This window comes from Vulpes lagopus, chromosome 3 (genome assembly GCF_018345385.1).
Source record: "Vulpes lagopus strain Blue_001 chromosome 3, ASM1834538v1, whole genome shotgun sequence".
Taxonomy (NCBI): domain Eukaryota; kingdom Metazoa; phylum Chordata; class Mammalia; order Carnivora; family Canidae; genus Vulpes; species Vulpes lagopus.
Window position 1 is genome coordinate 152,492,000 of NC_054826.1, and position 20,326 is coordinate 152,512,325.

General features: G+C 41.7%; 1 protein-coding gene across 7 annotated transcripts in view; it reads right to left on the reverse strand.

The window, feature by feature from the left end:
- Positions 1 to 2,846: 2,846 nt before the first annotated feature.
- SAMD13 (sterile alpha motif domain containing 13) overlaps positions 2,847 to 20,326 on the reverse strand; it is a 44,868-nt gene continuing 27,388 nt past the window's right edge. For all 7 annotated transcript variants that reach the window (XM_041749839.1, XM_041749832.1, XM_041749837.1 and 4 more), the window contains one exon: positions 2,847 to 3,972. In XM_041749839.1, the coding sequence (XP_041605773.1) occupies positions 3,829 to 3,972 (144 nt within the window). In that variant the 3' untranslated portion in view covers positions 2,847 to 3,828. The remainder of the gene's footprint in view (positions 3,973 to 20,326) is intronic.

Sequence of the window (20,326 nt, forward strand, 5' to 3'; positions counted from 1 at the left end):
AAATATAGGAGTGGTTGGGCAACTGAGGGTCATTAGACTTTTCCAAATTAAATTCCTTCTAAGATCTATTTCTCTGATGCCACAGAAGGACAGTATGTGCTCCTGACAGTGTATGTTAAGCTTAGAGGGACAAAATCCATGCTCACATAGGGTATTTGTTGAGGAGAGAACAAGGAGACTGCCACCAACTGGGCTCTGAATATGGAGATTTTCCTATTCATCATGCCCATTAGGAATCAAAAATGATGCTCAAATCTGTTGCACAGTCCAATGCAGTATGCCACCTTGTTTTCTTTTCAACTAAATCTACCGCTAAGCTGTAGCTGCTGAATTAACTTACTGTAAGGAGGCTCTCCGTGTGGTCTCTGCTTTACATCAGGGGTCTCAACTTCATATACCTTGTAACAACAATGTAGAAGCGTGCAGTTGCTGGCTGCAAGGTATTAGGGAATTAAAAAGATTGTAATAAATTGGAGCTTTCAGCTTCACCCAGAAGAATGTAAATGTAGTCATAAGAACACACACATACTGCACTGGCCAAAGGAAAACATGTCAGCTTAGATTCCCCCCTGAAAAGAGACCAGTTTGTGACCTTGCCTTCAAATCAATTCATTATATGTCCTTTGCAGAGCATGAATCCAAGGCTGAAACATGGGGTAGGGAGGAGAAATGGAATGGCAATTATTTTTTAAAATCTCTCATGATTCTGAAATCCCATCTGCCCCTCTGGTTGAGAATAATAAAATTCAACATTAAACAATTCTCACATAAAACATATTGGTCTCAAGGCATGCTCAATTCCCACTTACACTCATGAAGTGCATCCCCACGTGTGTGTGTACTTGCTACTGGTTGCAGACCCAGATCACATTAATAGAAATCTGGTGTGATCGGAAAAGAATCGGATGTTTCTGGCTTTACGTCTGTTTGGAGATAAAGACTGCCTACCTGCTGAATTTCAAGTACTTCCAGCCTCTCCCAATGGCCTTGTTTTGATTAACACTCTTTCCCCAGAATTGGGGGTGGGGTGGGGAGAAAGCACCCTCTGTTATTGCCAAAGTATTATTCTGGGTGTAAAGAAAGGCAGATTATCTTTAATTTGCTAATTTTGCCTGAAAGCTGTCAACCGAGGGTGAAGAAACTGATTCTTTTCAGTTTGCTTTTCAATTGAGATATTTTTCTTTCCTTTGCATTTTTTCCCCCCTGACAAGCACTTATGGAGCAGCCCAGTTCTAAGGCTTAGTTGAGTCAGTTTGGGGTTGGTGAGCAAGGCTTCCCATAGTTGTGAAAGGTGCATCCAGAGATAGGAGTATAAGCCCAAGTTCAGATCTAGAGGAAAATATGACTGAAGATATACTTTCAGTGACATTTCTCCAAGTATTCAATGGCCAGCTGATGGTGGTGACAGGACATTGTCCTCTAATATCTGATCTCCCTTATTTGTAGAAGAATGGGACTTTTGAATTTTAGCTGGGCCCATGGGCTGTAAGGAAAAGTATATTTCAAGCCTCCCTTAGCAGCTTCGGTATGGCAATGTGACTGAATTCTGGACAGCAAGATATAAGAGGAAGTAATATGTACAATTTCTCGAAAGTGTCCCTAAAGGGAGGAGGTATGTTCCTTTTCCCTTTTCTTCTTCCTGCTGGTTAGAAGTGGTGGGGCGTGGGGCGGGAGAGCTGAAGCAGCTAGCTTGGGCCATGAAAGGATTCTGGGAATAAATAGCATGCACGATGGAGCAAAAAGGGAAGAATCCCTAACATCAAGGAGGGCCATGCCGTCTCTGGTCCCCCTGGACATTTACATGAAGACAAATGTCTTGTTTAGGGGGTGAAGGCAGGGAGGCAGTTTTATATTACTCACAGCCAAATCTTTCCTAGACTCGCCCACAAAGTGTCGGGTGGATGCGCTGAAGCCAGGCTGGGACGTTCTCCTGCTATCCCTTTGAGGAAGAGAGAGTTCAAACGTCATCACTATTTCACTTGAAATAGTGATATAGTGAAAGTCTTTGAAAGTCTTTCAGAGGGGGAAAATTCAGTTCTTCATCCCATCTTCCTTCTATTGTATCTGTGGCCCTTCTTTCCCACCCACGTCTCCAGCAGGTGCACCTCTCACTTTTTATCACCGCCACGCCCCACGGTACTTAACTGTATTCTTTTAGTTTAGCATGTTCTACAGACTGCAAGAACGTGGGGATGGAGGGCATCTTTTGCAACCCCTTCTCCCACTTTTCATGCAAAACAAAGCATTAAATTTCAGTCACTCCATGATTGAATTAATTTGAAATGCATTTTTTAACCCCACTCATCACACCACTTTCTATGTTATTTTTTTCCCACTCTCTTGAGATTTTCTGTTCTTTAGAGAAATTATCTTCACAGGAGACTGAATTATAACACTCTCTAAAATAGTGGCTCTTAACCTGAGGAAGGGGAAGACAGAAGAACTTTGGGGAGTCCATCAACCCTGCAAAGTTTTGTATGTGGGAATATGAGCTTTTGCCTGGAGGAAAAGTACATAGCTTTCATCACAATTTCCAGAAAATCATGACCCCCACTGGCCTACGGAAAAGAAAAGAGAAAAAGAAGAAAAATTCTTTGGCTAAAATGACACCTAAAATTGGTTTTTGGATGGGGACAAGAGAAGGAACAAAGCCTACTTGGACAACGCAGTTTATAGAGAAGATAAACCCACAAATAGATCAAAATGTTTTATATATCTAAAGTTGCTTTTTTTCTTTTTCAGGCTTAACTTTCTTTCCAAGGTTTTGAGGAATGACCTCAATCCTTAATCCCAACTGAAGAGGCAACCAAACAGAAAAGATCAAACATACACCGGGAATAAACTGAAGCAATGCTTTATTGCGACCACAAAGCACCAATTCAACAAGGCATCGACACACAGAGATTTGAACAAATGTCTCTTTGAACAGAGATGTAGCGAGCTCACTTTTTTCAAGTTCTTAAAAACAAGTACTCAAACCAGGAATCAAAGAAAGCATCAGAGCAATTAAAAAAATACTACACCATCATGAAGGAATATATAAAAATATTCTGTGCTAGTAACAAGGCTTCTTGATCTATAACTCTTGGCAAATTCCTTCAGAAACAAATCAGTATAAATACAAACCATAAAGTGAAAAAATGCTTTCTTCTTCACAAACAAAAAGCCAATTTGAAAGTAAATCTATGCAGAAAATACTATTACCCCCTGTGAAAGAAGCTGAATGTGGATGGAGGTTCCCAAGACACAACAGAGATTCTCTTTTCAGAGGTTCTGCTCCTGTAGGGGCCATGACACACGTTCATCTCAAACATCGCAGTATATCCCAGTGAAACCTTAATAAGGTCAAGTGGAAGACCCTCTATAAAAGAGGGTGTCGGCAATTCCATCCAAATAACACAAACTCTAAGGAGCAGAGGGATTCAAGGGAGACAGCAATCTCTTTTCTCCCCTTCCCCAAGTTTTCTTGTCCTTAATCTCACTACATCTGTAACCAGAGGACCATTCCATTCAACCCTTTTTCAAGGATTTTGGGAAAGCAACCTGAAGAAAATCCCTTTGGTGGGGAGGGGTGTCCAACCATGTCAAAGATCACTCTGTTTGACACGCTCCACCAGGAAAACCATGCTGTCCACAAATCATCCTTGCTCCTCCTGGCTGAGTTCAGGTCAGCCGATGGATTGCCTAGTCTATCCCATAGGATAACGTTTCATTTGACTGAAATTCTTTACATATACACATGTATGTATTGTTTACAAAGTTTCATCACATGAAACTAAATTATGTCATAATGTATTTCTTGAGGTCTAAGACCCCAATTTGACTGTACTATGAAGAGTTGTTCTTTAGATGCTTTGTCTGCAGAGGTTTTACGTGATATTCGTAGATTTTTAGAGCAGGCCCCAGTTTTAACTGAAGTCCTGTCAACACGTCATTTCTTGTCATCAATAGTAGGGATTTTCCATCAATTTCCTATAATGGAAGCAAAGGGTAAAACCAACATTAAGTCCAAAAGCTCAAGGATAATGAAGAACAAAAGAAGTTCAAAGGAAAAAAGACATATTGATTGTCCCCAAGATAAAAACATTACTTTTTGACTTGGTCCAAATAGAAAAAATGGACTCCTCTATTTTTATGTTCCATCTTCCACTTTTATTTTGGGATTAAATACAATCCATTGCTGATCTCATTTTCAAGATCACATCCCTAAAGCTGCATCTTAAAAAAATGACGGCAAGTTTGGCACATATACCTGTAAGGATCAGAGATATTGCTTCTAAAAGAAATGACACTTTCCACTTATAAAATGTATTGATGTTTATGCAAAATTTCTGTGTACCTAATTCCTAAGACAACTCTATAAATTAGGACAGATAGGGATTATCATCTTAATTTTACAGGCAAACCAAGGAACAAGGCAAGAAGTTAATATGCCTAAGATCAAAAAGTTAGGCAAGGACAAGGAGGATCTGAACTCATCTACCTACATCCAAAGCTGATGTTCTTTCCATAATGCCCTTCTGTTTCTCTTGACGCTTGGAAGTAAGTATGTGTGGTATAGATGAACCAATAGGGGTCAGAGTGTCCTAGGTTTTCTGGAATCTTGTCAATCACAACAATGGGCAGTGGAAAAATGATTCATTCTCTGTGAACTTCTTTCCTGTCCTTTAAAAGAGGAACCATCCTGCCTCAACTCGAAAATCAACCTCTCGTGTTGAGGGCCCTATCATACTTCCTCTCAGTGGATCCTCAAGATTCCAAATAAGGTTAGTGAGGGCAGGGCACTGCCCCTGCTCTCTCAGAGTCCACTTCCCACACCCGTCAGGTACCCAACCAGAGTGCCCTGGAGACCACAAAGCTTTGGGGGTGAAATATAAACAGGCTTTCCATGAAAGAGATGTAGATCCCAAATACAGAAAGTGGTTTGGAACTTTTGGAAAGGAATCACTGAGAAGGATGCTGAATACACCACCTTATTTTTGTTATTATTATTATTATTTATTTATTTATTTATTTATTTTTTATTTATGATAGTCACAGAGAGAGAGAGAGAGAGAGAGGCAGAGACACAGGCTGAGGAAGAAGCAGGCTCCATGCACTGGGAGCCTGATGTGGGATTCGATCCCGGGTCTCCAGGATCGCGCCCTGGGCCAAAGGCAGGCGCCAAACCGTTGCGCCACCCAGGGATCCCTGTTATTATTATTTTTTTTTATTGTGGGGACAAGTGAGCTGGCTCTGAGGGAGTTCGGGGCTTAAGAGATGGACCAGCTGTGCATGTTCAGTAAGCCTCGACATGTCTTATGCCTGTACCTACCTCCCCAAGTGATGGACAGACAAGGGGACATGCTGTATAACTGCAACTACACAAAACTTTGACTCCCTCCTATACCGACCCCAAGAAGGCCATCTCTCCAAACTCCCTTATGTTTTGCCAGGCTATGAAGAAAATGTGCTTCATAGGATTCACTGTGTGGAGAAACAGCACTGGGCTAGTGGGCTTTGTGACCTTAGGTAAATCCCTTCTTTCTCTATCTCCTCAGTTGAGGGGATTTGGGGTTTTTGACAGGATCCCATGAGATACTACTTTCGCAAATCCTCTCTGTGCTGTGAGTTATACAGTCACTTGTCATTATTCCGCAACAGGCCCATGTCCTCATATCATTTGTCAACCACCTACCATGAATCAGAGTAGAAGGACAAGGAATTACTTCTAACTGCTCTATGGTGTTTTTGAACTCTGAAAACCTTTAGTTTGCTGACTACTAGGAAAAAAAGGTCTCATTAATTTGTGAGAGACGACTATTGAAAAACATGGTGCACAAAAAAGCAGTTAGTTGACAGGGCAAGAGTGGAAAATTATTTAAGGATATGGGATTTGATTTTCCATGAAAAAAGATTTTCTTCTCCTTAGGCAGCTAGTAAGCCCAAAGACGCCCATCAGTGAAACCTGCTAAAGATGCAAGTTGGCAGAGGAGCTTTTAACATGCGGAGACCACGGTAGCAGTTCTGAAGGCACTATGAGGTCACAGGAATCTGAATCATAGGTCCCTTCAAAACTCACCATCTATCTCAGTTTGACTGCGATGAAGACAGACTCACTTGGAACACTTTAGACAACAGCAAAGTCCTTCCTGCTTTCCAGCTTCCCTTTGTTGTGGCTTGCTCATACTTAACTTCCTACATATTTTAAATAGGCATCAGGAAGAGATGACACTGCTTTCATTTCTACACAACAAGAAAACTTCCCTGACGAACTGAAAGTGAGTTTTGGTTTTTTTTTTAATCTTCGCTGGCAAAAAAGTCCTTCTACAACTCAGCATTTCTGTCAAAAGCCAAGTATGTCTGTGAAAAATGCTGAAATTTGGATTTTATTTAAGACAAAATGGAAAATCAAGTTTCATGTTCCAATTTGATTTTCCCTTTGTTCAGTAGCCACACTGCAGTTCACCTCACACTAGGGTTGGTAGAAGAAAGCTCCATCTGGGAATCCTCATTTTAAAAATTTGAAATGAATAGAACTCAAATACAGAACGAAACTTTCCTCTTCGGTCATGACTATAGTAGCTCAGATGAATGGCAGTGGAACATGAATGATTGAAATGTGAGCTTCCAGGGTCAAGCAAACAGCAGGCTGACCCCAGTTCTCCACAGCTTATCATGTAACCTTGTGGAAAGGACTTGACTTTCCTGAGCCTCACTTCCCACTTGCAAAATGGAAATAAGCCCCTGAAGGATTCTAGAGATTAGAAATGATCCATTCCTGTGAGGCACCTAGCACAGTGCCTGACAGATAGAAGGTTCTCAATGACTACAAAATGGCAAGAACAGGATGTGTTCCAATTCCAAATCCATCTACTGCTTCATTTCTGGAAGTGTGCTCCCTGCCCAAATGCTACCCTTTGCCAAAGGCATGCAGGCCTATTCCTGTTCAAGTTCAGAAAATTTGGTGAGGTTAAAAAAAGCTCAAAGACTACATAAAAAATTTGTCTCATAAAAATTGCAAACACAGAAAAGTTCCTTGATTAAGGAAGCAAATCATTTGTTACATAACTTCTATAAAAGATTGAGATGCAAATGAAATCCAAATTTTGCCAGTCAGCATGGTATACTAGAATGAGCATGAGATTGGAAACTAGAAGACAGAGTGTCTGATGCAGACTCCATCATCAGTAATTTTCCACAAACAACCAGTCCTCTGTACCCTGGTCTATTTATTCGTATAAATGAAGGGGTTGGAGTGTGACCAGATCCATTTAAATAAACAAACATTTAAAAAAATCCCATGATTTTGCATGTACATTATGATTAAAGCCAAAAGGAAAAGATAATTCACATCTTGAGATCGTGTTTACATACCCATGGTAAGGGATACTCATTTGTCAGTTTCGGCGAAACTGTACTTTGCTCTGTCTTCATGGAAGAGTAACCAAGTACCCACTGGACAATAATATTTATGCAAAAAATCTTTGCATACTTAATAAGTTCCAGCAAGTACTCATGCATGGATGGTTTAGAGATGAGAGGTGTAAATTTCCAATGAGGGCAAGACCCTAGATGTAAAAATAAATGAGTGGGATCCTTACATGTATTATTAGCTTAGTAGACTGGCATGTATTTTGGAGTAAGACATTATTTTATTGTTTATCAGGTGGGGCCTGGGCAAGTTATTTAAACTCTCTAAGCCTCATTTCCTTGTCTATACGATGGAGGAAAAGTAGCTACTGTGCTTCACTGCTTGAAAGGATTATTGCAATAACACACGTGAAGTAGAATGCCTGATATCTACCAAGTACTCAATAAATGCCAGCTGTTAAAAAAAAGTATATAAAAGAATCTTCACCCATTTACTTTTCGCTCTTTCTCTCTGTGAGCCAAGCTACACCTTGGTAGCGCTTACAATTGAGCCTAATTGTGATACGGTCTGTTGGAAATGTATGGGAAGAAAGATGAGGTGGGAAGAGAAGAGAGAGACAGACTAGGAAGAGTAAAAGAGTGGCTGTCAAGAAAGAGGAAACTGGTTAACAGCAAGGAAGGACAGGGAAAGTCAAGGAGAAGTCGATGGCTTTCTGATGGTAGGGCCCTGCGGCTAACCCAGGAGGCCATAGTTGTGTATTTGTGGTGGCCTCTGTTGTCCCAGATATACTGCAGAGGAAAGAGGGCTCAGTTAACACCAGAAGATGGGCTGGAACCAAACTCTGCTGCTTCCTAGTTTCTTGTGTATCATCTGCCTCATTATTTCTTTCCCCTGTGAAATGAGAGGTTTGCACTAAGCTGACTTCTGTCCATTCTAGTTCAATACGTACTCCAATTCCAATCCTGTCTTTGATGAGCACCAGACTCACCAGCCTTATGGGAAAGTCTCCCCGTGAAAGAACGAAGCACAGACTCCTTACCAATGACCTGGAGGCATCTGACAAAATAGGCTGTCTTTTTCCAGTCCAGTCTTCCCTGTCACATTTTCTAGAACTTTCTTTGTCACAACTCTCTTGCCATTCACTATCTGGCTACAAGTGGTGACCAGTCTGAAGTTTCCCATTCCACGGCTTACAAAGGGAACAAATGTCCCAGAGGAAGGGGGACTTGGTCTGGAGCCTGGGGAAACAAACGTGGAAAATCCTGTGTCCAATAAGGGGATCACATCAAAGAAGGAGAAGTGAAATCTCCTGGCCTTACCCACATGACCAGTGGGAAAATAACTGCCTGAGAAGAGGTCTTTGTCTTCAAAGACATCTTGAAAGCCGCAGTGTGGCCTCTCAAACCGTGGTTCCTCTTTGAAGCACTTTTCGTCTCTGCAGTCGCCTGTATTTTCTGTTTTGATGCGGTTCCCTCTGGACTTGTCATAGTTGTTACGTTTCTCAGCATCAGACAACACCTTGTAGGCTTCTGCTACTTGTTTGAATTTCTCCTCAGCTGCCTCCCTGTTTTTTGGGTTCTTGTCTGGATGTACCCGAAGAGCTAACTGATGGTAAGCCTTCTTGATATCAGAGGGGGAGGCATTTTGAGGCACTCCTAGTACTTTGTAGTAATTCACCATGTTTCTTTAAAGGACCTTCCCTTACTAAGACTCAGAGTGTATTTTCAGAAGAACTTCCAGGAAAGGAAGATGGAGAACTACTCCAGTCTACATCGAGACCCTTTAAATCTTATCACATGGTTGTTGGGACAAACTCTCTTCTGAGGGAGAAATTCTTCTTTGGTGTCCTCTACAATCTCCCTACCCCCACCTCCCCACAGCTCAATGTGGGGGGAGTGACTATGAGCTCACCATTATCAGCCAATGACTCTCAGCTGATGCTCTGCTTGCCTTGCATTCCTATTGGTGGAAAATTTGAGGTAGACAATACCCATATTAGGAAGATGTCACCTAGTTTAAAAATCCAACACTGAGATGTTTACAGAAAAAAAAAAAATCTACATGGCCTAAAAAGAAGTCTTTACCTCATTTGTTAAAGTAACAGAAGCAAAATGGGTCTTGCCCTTAAATCCGACACAAAATCCATTTTGGCTCATTGTGAGGGCTAATGCCTTCAGTGACTTAATGGGTATCTCTGTGTTATTTAATATTTGCTGCTGGTGCAAAGTCGGTGATAAAGGGGTTCTATTACAAAAACATCTCGTACACATTTCTGATGAAGGAAAAAGAATGAAACTCACTTCATCAAATGAGGAAACTGGGTTACAGAGATGTCTGCCTAGATTAAAAAAAACCCCACTAGAATAGATACAAGAAACAGAATTAGAAGTAAAGACTTCCCATGTATGGTCAGATAAGGATTTTTCACTTCAGCTATCTTTATAAAGTGAGCCTTTTTGAAACTTTACTCTGGACTTAAGAACAAAACTAAGTAGCAGCATCACAACAGCAATGCTTTAAAAAAAGCACTGAAGACTTTGAGGCCCAAATGTAGCAAGGGCTGCTGGTTGCTCTTTTTTTCTGGGACACACAACTACACATTTCTCAGACTTCCTTGCAATTTGGTGTGGCCATGTGACCATGTTCTGCCCAAGGACACATGAGGAGATGAGGTGCACCTCTTTCTGTGTGCACCCAGCCCATAAAACCACCTACATGTGCTCCTCCTTGCACATCCTCACCTATGTGCCCAGAGCACCAGAAGGATAGAGGAAGATGTCCCTGTCTTGCACCCAGCCCATAAAACCACCTACATGTGCTCCTTCTAGCTACATCCTCACCTATGTGCCCAGAGCACCAGAAGGATAGAGGAAGATATCCTTGTCTTGCTCAGAATTACTTTACTCGTTATGCCAACTGAATGTTAATGTCTGGATATCTTGTTTTGACTGAAGATGACCGAGCCTCCATCAACCTGGATTCTTGAATTATAGTAAGAAAAACACTCTCAAGACTACCATGGGCTGTTTACATGAATAAGAAACAAACTCTACTATAACTAAGCCATTATACACCTTTTCATCTACTTGTGACAGCAATTGGTCTACTCTAATGTGCCATTTCCACAACTTTACTTTCATTTCTAGAACCTTCAATAATGTCATCAACCAGAAGAGTCCTACCCCTTGCAACACTTAAAGTCCAACATCCAATCTTATCTCTCACTTCTCACTCTCATTACACCCACTTTCACATTTCAATTCCACTTTCTCCAGGGTTAGGAGCCTCCTTCATACTCCTCTTTTGTATCAGTCTGTACCCCTTGGTTGGCCCTGGGAACCGTTCTTTTATATGCCCTCTCAAATTGCTCTCTTAGGCCATTAGTCATCCACTGTGCCCATGCCACAAACACCCCATCCAGGAGCAGTATAGCAATCCAGCTTTCCTGACTCCTATGCCTGGTGCATCTGCGGAAGAAAAGCAAGCTGTGAAGACGAAACACCACACAGCAGCCGTGTGCCAGTCTCAGCCGGGTCAGTAAAATTCCTCAGCAGTTCTTCTGCATATCCTTGGCCAGCTGCCTCTCCCATCCCCCTTGGTGGCCACTCTTAGCCTTCACGTTCTCCTCTAGTTCCTTATTAAACCTCTCCCCATCCTGTCTGCTCCAAGTGCAGGAGCTTGCCTCTTGTTTGGCAAAGGGAATAGAAACTGTCAGGAATTCCCTTTAATGTCCCTGGGGACAAGGGAAATTTTAGCTACATCCTCACCTATGCCCCCAGAGCACCAGAAGGATAGAGGAAGATATCCCTGTCTTGCTCAGAATTAATCCCTTCATATTCTTTTTAAAACAAAACAAAAAAAGAGTTGAATATTTTACTGACTCAACTGAATTAACTGCATCATATACATTATGGCCAGCATTTCATTTTATTATGGTTAAAATATATGTAACATAAAACAGGCCATTTTAACAAACTATTTTTAAGTATACAAGTTAGTGGCATTAATTGTATTCACAATGTTGTGAAATAATTACCACCATCTATTTTTTCTGCTTTTCTATCACCCCAAACAGAAACTCTATTAAGCAGTAACCTCCCCCTCCCCTAACCCTTGATAATCTCTAATCTATTTTGTGTTTCTATGAAGTTGCTTATTTTAGATATTTCATAAAAATGGAATCATACAATATTTAAGTGGTTTACTTCACTTAATGTAGTGTCTTCAAGGTTCATCCATATTGTAGCGCATGTGAGAACTTCATTCCTTTTTCTGGGTGAGTAATAGTCCACCGTATGTATATACCACATTTTGTTTATCCATTCATCTGTTCATAGATGCTTGCGTTGTTTCCACCTTTTGGTAATTGTGAATAATGCTGTGATGAACATTTGTGTACAATTATCTGAGTCCCTCTTTTCAAAGCTTTGTTGGGAAGTGTTGAGCCATATGGTCATTCTATGCTTACCTTTTTGAAGAACAACTAAACTTTCCTACAGCAGCTGCACCATTTTATATTCCCAACCAGCAATGCATGAGGTTTCCAATTTCTCCATATCCTCGCCCTTCCATACTCTCTGATCTCATTCTTTTCCTTATCCTCAGGGGGTTTTGCTTTATTTAACTGTCCTCAATTTCATTCCATTTTAACCTGTCTAATTCTTTTGGCTACTTTCCTGCATGTAAATAAGTTTGAGTGTCTCCTCTCTTAGAAAAGAACCCTCATGCCTACATGACCCTCCAGCTTGTCTGCCTCCCACTTGTCTGCCTCCCACTCATTCCTCAACTTGGACCAAACAGTCCTCCACTTTCCAGTCATCCACCCTCCCCCTTCCCAACTCCACTGAAACTCTACCATCACTCAGACCCCACTGGGGCTTCATCTTTTTGAGGTAATTGACCTTTTTAACCATTTCATTTCTCTTGCAACTCGCTCCTTCATTGGTTTCTGTACAATCTCTCTTTACTGGTTCTCTCCCCACCTCCCTGAGTATTCTTTCTCAGTTGCTTTTGCTAGTTGCTTTTCTTCTTCCAACAATTAAAACCTTGACATTCCCCAGGGTGCTGACCTTGGCCTTTTTTTAGGCCTTTCTAAATGCCTCTCTCATTCTTACTCCTCCTATGACTGCTGACAACCTCATATCTCTGCCTTGAAGTCTCACTCTCCCCCCAGAACTGTCTGCTAGATATATACACCTGGATGTGCCACAGGTCTTCAAATGCCATGTGCCCCAAACTGTGCCATTATATCCCTTTTACAACTCACCTCCCACAAACATCCTGGTGAATGGCACTACTTCACACCACCCAATCTAAAAATTTGGCAGTCACCCAGGTCCCTCCCTTCCCCACCTGTGGGCGGTGAGATTGGTTTTGGGTTATGGTGGAGAACAGGGATGAGACAAATCTTCAACCTCCATTGACGATGATTCACTGAATTCTTCTGGCCATCTTCCCCAGATTTTCTTACCCATCTTTTCCTTTCCTCAGTAGAATTGTTGTAGCAACTTTCCCATCTTCTATCTCCCTGTCCTCCAATCTACTCTCCACATTGCCACAAGACTGATCTTTCAAAAACACAAATCTCATCCTGACACTCACTGCCCACTTAATATCATTCTGTGGTTTCCTAGGGCCTTTCAGGTGAAGTCTCTTTTTGGCCAGGCAAATGAAACTATCTGTACTCTGGACCCCTGTTTATCCTTCAGGCTTATCCCTTGACGTTCCCTGGTTCACACCTCTTACTCCAAGGCACTTGGAATTCTCAAGATAAACCAAGTTTTCTCATGTCTTCATGCCTTTGTATTTGAGCTTCCCCTGCCAGGAATTCTGTGCTTCCTTCAAATGGTTCCCATACGTATAATGGTTTCTGGTAGTTTTGTTAAAGTAAAACAATACTTGTAATAATGAGCATTATTTACTTCAACAGTTTTGTATTCATTTTAATGAGTGTTAGAAAAAGCTACAACAATTACTGAAACACCTGAATGAGTGAATATGTCACAGAAGCACCATGTATGTTACCTGGCTAAGCGATAATGTCTTATAACTGGTCTCATTTCAAATAAATGACTTAAACAACCATCTGAGATTTGTGTATTTGTTTATAGAAATCTGCTCTATTTCAATAAAAAACTCAAAAGGTCCTTTCACTATCAGCCAATTTTCTTAGCTATTTTCTTATTGTTAGCATCATCCATTTGCTTTTTAACTATTTCCTAAATATTTATAAACTGGAAGGACATATTAGCAGAGTTTGAGTTACCACTTCTCTTACTGATTACGTTATAAAATATTTTAAGCATTTCAGAAATCTTCAGCTATTAAGAAATATCAGATATCAAAGCACCTTAACTATTTTCAGTAGCTAGTATTATAAAATGCTGATAAAGTAATAAGAATTATTTCCAGTTTGTGGGCTTTTAACTGGTCTCACTCAGAGCTGGATTTACCATGAAGCTAATGAAGCTTAACTTTTGCCTTAGTAATTTTGTATTCATATTTTCGAAATTTTTTCCCCAAAGAGGGCTCTTAAAATTGTAAATGCTTTAGGCCTCCAAAAACCTGGATTTGTCCTGAGTCTAGTTAGAAATATCTAGCAGAGGGATGCCGGGGTGGTACAGTTGGTTAAGTATTGGCCTTTGGTTCAGGTTCTGATCTCAGAGTCCTGGGATCGAGCCCCACATGAGGCTCTCTGCTCAGTGGAGAGTCTGCTTCTCCCTCTCTCACTGCTCCCCACTCCCAGCTTGTGCTCTCTCTCTCTCAAATAAATAAATAATTAAAAAAAAAAAAAAGAAATACCCACCAGAATTGGTACAGTTGAAATCCATCTGGTGATGACTTAGGCCACTAGGCTCAGAGTTGCTCTGATTGGCCTCCCCACTTTACTGCTCCATTTGGAAGTAGTGTTATTTGGCAATTTATAGCAGTGAGAACTTTTACTCACATTTGTGAAGTCAGTGGCTTCAGAAAGTTAGCAAATAGTCATCTGAAAAAAATGCCAATCTTTGCATTTCAAATGAATGGCTTAAACAACCAGTTGGGCATTTCAGAGTAAAATACTGCTTATATGTAGTTTGGGGAAGTAAGGAGATAATAGAGTAAAACTAGTCACCATGAATTGCATATTACCCAGTGATACATATTGTTTTGTAAATCAAAATCACTGACATTACTCACTTGTAAGTTTGAGGAATCTGAACAATATGAACTATATATGACACTGATTGGCAGATCACTGCCTTCTATCTACTTCATATATAATCTGAGTATGTGAGTCAGAGAGATGAAGACATGGAAGTGAAGTGACTACACTCCAAGGGGCAGAGCTGTCTGTGACCTGCATGAGGGTCCAGCCTGAGGGGTGATGGTGCTGTACTGGACTGCCAGCATTCCTTAACTGGGAACTAAAAGCATAGTCAATAGAGAAGCTTTACACCAGAGAATGGTGCTCATTTAGCCTTCAGAGGCTGACACAATAAGCCTTGTCTTAAATGTTCTGTGAGGAAGTTGGAGATGCTTTGGAATGAAGTTAATCACAAGGTTCTCTCTCTCTTTTTAAAAAAGATTATTTATTCATGAGAGACACAAAGAGAGAGACAGAGACAGAGAGGCAGAGACAAAGGCAGAGGGTGTGGGACTAGATCCTGGATCCCAGGATCAAGCCCAGAGCCAAAGGCAGATGCTCAACCACTAAGCCACCCAGGTGTCCCTCAAAAGGTTCTCTAAAAAACTAATGCTCTTGGGACACCTGGGTGGCTCAGTGGTTGAGCGTTTGCCTCCAGCTCAGGGTGTGATCCCGAGGGTCCTGTGATTGAGTCCCACACCGGGCTCCCCATGGGGAGCCTACTTCTCCCTCTGCCTGTGTCTCTGCCTCTCTTTCTCTTTCTGTGTCTCTCATGAATAAATAAAATCTTTTAAAAAATTAAAAACAAAACAAAAAAAACCTAACGCTTTTAGGAATGTAACATCCCTGAAGTATCTTTAACTCTTGAAAACCAGGCAACCCATGTCTATGGGGAAGTGCCAATTTTTTATCACCTAGTCACCAAAATTCAACTGTATATATATATCATCCCAAGTAGTTTTGTGCTCTGTGCTGTGCATTGCAAGAATACTTCATGAAGGCCAATTCTAAGCTAACATTTTACTATTAAAACAATAGTTTGAGCAATATTTTGTCTGTCTAAATCAACATTCACTTTATAGAAATCGGAGTCCTAGAAAGACAAACACTTCAGGATCCTCCAGTGACCAATGTCAATCAGGAGAAAAGAAACTAGGAATCATGTGCTCTGCACCACAGCATGTGAGATCTATCTGCCAGAAGACACTTGAGAAAACAGCCACCACCCCATGGGAAAGAGAGTACTGACAGAGTTGTCATTACTGTCTCCTTTAGAAAGAACTCCAACTGCCTCCTGCTCTTACTGGCCAGTGAACCCTCTGGAGCACCATGCTAACGAGGTCAGCCAGCCAAGGAAGAGGGATATCACAGGCCAGAAGAGTAAAACAACTTGAAATACACACACTATTGACACTGGGCCATGGAAGGTGGGGCAAGGGGCTGGGCAGGGCCTTAAACCTTCCCTCTCGACAGTTCTTTTGGCTTATAGTTGTGGCTCACACAGTAGGCTCAAAAGAGGTTTTCCAGAAGAAAACTTGATACAGATCATTACACCAGAAGGAAACTTACTGGAAATCACTGTCATGTGGCAGTGTGCCTGCGCAGAGAAAAGGAGATTATGCAAAGATCACCAGCTTAACCAGATGTTTCATACCAGAGGGACATCGGAACATTCCTGCCCTTTGGACAAACCTCGCTCAGTGGCCTGACATCTTCCAAGGAGGCATGCTACTAGAAAGCCACATCTGTGTCTGGTTGCTACAGCAACAGACTATCCAGTATTGTACTGTGAGACCACACCACAAAGACAGCTATTCTCCTGAACGTCCGCCCAGCTAAGGGTGGGCATGTCTAGCATCAATGTCACTATCTTAGCTCTAAGTTCTGATGACAGTTCTGGAGGCTGGGAAGTCCAAGTTCACAGTGCCAGTGTGGTCAGGCTCTTGGTGAGGCCCTTTCTGGCTGACAGGTGGCTATCTTCTTGCTGCATGCTCACATGGCAGAGAAAGTTCTTTTCAGGGTGCTAGTCCCATCACGAGGGCTCCACACTTATGACCTCATCTAAATCTGACTGATCTCCCAAGGCCCACATGTTAATATCATCATATTGGGAGTTAGGGTTTCAACATATGGATTTGGAGGGTGGGGCACAAACATTCAGTCCACTGCGGTAGGCTCCCCACAACATTGACAGTTCTACTATCCTTTTTGGACCTGCCCTTTTCCAAGGTGGGGTAGGGGTACCCTCCAGCCCTGTCCTGCTTCTGTCCAACGGCAGGCCAAAGCTTTCCCTGAGGAGATTTCAGGTCTTTCTTATTGTTTCTCAGCTACCATGAATTGGAATATGTGCCTGGAAGGGTCACATGTTTAGGCTGGGGGTGGTCTCAGTCTTCCCATCTAGGGTGAACTTGAGGTTTACTAACAGGAAGATCCCTGAAAGTGAAACATGAAGCTTTCTAAGGCATGAGGCAGGGTAACATGGTAAAGGATCCTGCTCCTTAGTCCTCATGGAAATCACAGTGACTACTTGTCTTATCAGGCTGAACCTGACTAGTGGGCCCCTTCTTGCCCTTCCTCCACCTACTTCAAAGAGAAGAGGAAAGACATGGAGAATTACATAGCAGGGGGAAGATTTGGATCACTTCCAGGGAATAATTTAGACGCACTCTCTTTCACCCAACCATCCTTCTATGAGAATGAAGGAGCTTGAGCTTCTAGACCATGCTTGCAAAACTCCAGTGCCTTGGGAATTCACTTCTCAGGCTCCTGAGTTGGGCTCAGCACAGTAGCAACATGATGCCCTTTCCCCACTTAAAGGACTTCTGAATGAAATGCTTTTAGAAAGTTTGTTCCCTTTTGCTTCTCAGTATTCTAATGCCAGAGTGATGTCATCCCTGGGAGAAAGGGCCGGCTTCTGGGCCAAGCTCAGAGCTGGCCAGCTCCATTCTGAGGTCCTGCACAGAATCTGGAAGGCCCAAACGACACCCCCTCCCCTCAATCTGGGACATCTGCCTCAGAGGAGTCTGAGTAAAAGCCCAATCTGAAAAATGCTTTTGGGCAGCTGGGAATTTGGCCAAGAGACCTTTCAGCTAAACCCTTTTTTTGTTGTTGTTGTTAACCTTTTACAATATTATTTAAATTTAATTTTAGAAGAGAATTATTCAACTGTTATGACACAAATGGGTATTACTCCATTAAAAACTAAGATAAAATATGTTCCAGCTGATAGGCCTTTACCTTTCAACCTGAGCTATTTTCCCCCACGATTTTATTATAAAAATTTTCAAACATAAAGTTGTAAGAACATATAGTGAACACCCACATGACCACCATGTAGAGTCCACAATTAGCATTTTCCTTAGTTGCTTTATCATGTCTATCCCTCTACTCATTCCTCTATCCAATTACCAAGCCATATTTTGATATTTCATTTTTAATTTTTATTTATATATGTATTATAGTCACAGAGAGAGAGAGAGAGAGAGAGAGAGAGAGAGAGAGGCAGACACAGGCAGAGGGAGAAGCAGACTCCATGCACCGGGAACCCGATGTGGGATTCGATCCTGGGTCCCCAGGATCGCGCCCTGGGCCAAAGGCAGGCACTAAACCGCTGCGCCACCCAGGGATCCCCATATTTTGATATTTCAAAATAAGTTGTATAAATCAGTATATTCCCCTAAACAGGTTTATTTGCATATTACCAATTGCTTAATAGTTTTTATAGTTCTTTTGAGTTAAAATGTAGAGACTGTGTAACACACAAATCTGCAACATCGGTATATACCAGTGCATACGCAGTGCATCTACTGATGGATATACATATAGCCCAAATCCTCACCAAGACACAAAATGCTATCATCACCCAGAAAGTTCCTTCATGCTGCTTTCCAGCCATCCTCCACTCCCACCTACCCAGAGGCAACCACCGTTTTAATTCTCACTACCTATGATGCATTTTCCTGTTCTCAACCTTCATCTAAATGAAACTGCTATGGTCTGAATGTTAGTGTCTCCTCAAAATTCATGTTGAAAAGTATTCTCCAGGGGGTATTAGAGGTAATTGGTAATGGTGTTAGGAGGTCTTAGGAGGTGATTATATAGATTAGTGCCCTTACGAAAGGAGCCCCAGAGAGCTCTCTCACCCCTTCCTCCATGTGAAGACACAGCAAAGAGACAGCTGTCTAGGAGGCAGGCCCTCACCAGACACCCAGACCAGACACCCAGTCTGCAGTCTTCTTTATCTTGGAATCCCCAGCCTCTGGAACTGTAAGAAATAAATGTTTGTTGCTTATAAGCCACCCAGTTTATAGAATATTTGTTATAGCAGTTCAAATGGATTAAGACAGAAAGTGTTCAGTCTGAACTCCTGTGTAAGGGGTTCTCTCACTCAGTGTGATATTTTGAGATGCATCAAACTGCTTTATGTATTACTAGTTTGTTCCTGTGTGTATGTGTTTAAAGATTTTATTTATTTATTTGAGACAGAGAGCACAAGTAGGGGAAGTAGCAGAGGGAAAAGCAGGGGGCCTGATACAGGACTCGATTTCACAACCCTGGGATCATGACCTGAGCCAAAGGCAGATGCTGAACTGACTAAGCTAGCCAGATGCCCCTAGTTTGTTCCTTTGTATTACTGGGTGGTATTCCATTGTGTGACTATACCACATTCTCCCAGGGATGGACACTAGGCTTCCAGTCTGGACTATTATGAATAAAGCCACTAAGAATAATTTTGTACAAATCTTTAGCAGACATATGTTTTCATTTCCCTTGGGTAAATACTCAGGAATGAAACTTCTGGATCATGGGGTAAATGTGTGAGTATCTGACATCCTCCACCAATAATATAGAAGAATGTGTTTGTTTCACATTCTCACAAACATTTAAATTTATCAATCTTTCTAATTTCAGCTATTCTGGTGGGTGTGAAGTGATTTAAGCTGCTATTTCCATAAATTTTCCAAAGAAACAACAGCAACAACTATATATATATATATAAAGAGAGGGAGAGAGAAAGAGAGATCAGGTTTGAAGAAAATATTGAAGGTGGTTTAGAGATTGAGATATATATGTCTCTCCCTCTCTCTCTCTCTCTCTTTCTATTTATTTATGTATTAATTAATTAATTAATTAATTAAAAAATCTCCACTAGCCAAACCCAGTTTAAGAGAATCAGAGATGGCTAAACGGATATGGGAGAAGCAGCCAGATACATTCTTCAATTTACAATTCTATCAATTATATTACAATACTGGAAAAGTAAATTTAATGCTTAGAAAATTACAGCCTTTGGGATAGGGAGATAGGATCTCTGTTTTCCTACAGAGCTGGTCTGGTGTGGATCACAACATGCTCCCTCAGTTTGCTTCCTCATGGTCAAGGTCCTTGAGCACCAACCCTATAGAGCTGGCCCAGCCTAAAAAAATAGGAGTCAGGAATCCCCTAGACAATGGAGAAGGACCCCACTACTCCTCCCTCTCTCTTTCCAATACTAACCCTGGACCTGAGGAAAGGGAATTAACACTTTGGGGGCATCAACACTGTGTCAGGACCTAGCCCAGGCACTATACATACAAAGTCCCTTAATCCTCACAACACCACCCTATCAAGTTGGCATTGATAGCCTCGTGTTATGGAGGTGAAAGCAAGACTCAGAGAGAAAAGTAATTTGCCCAGGGTCACACAGAGTTAGAAGAACCAGGATTTGACTCTCAGTCTGTACTTTGTCCACCCTACCTGGCTAAGCACCTGGAACCCAAATTGGAGGGGCTTCCTAGCTTGTTTGGTGCTGGGGCCAGTAGCAGGTGGTGCTGCATGTTTCTAGTCAGACCTGTTCCTCATTTCCC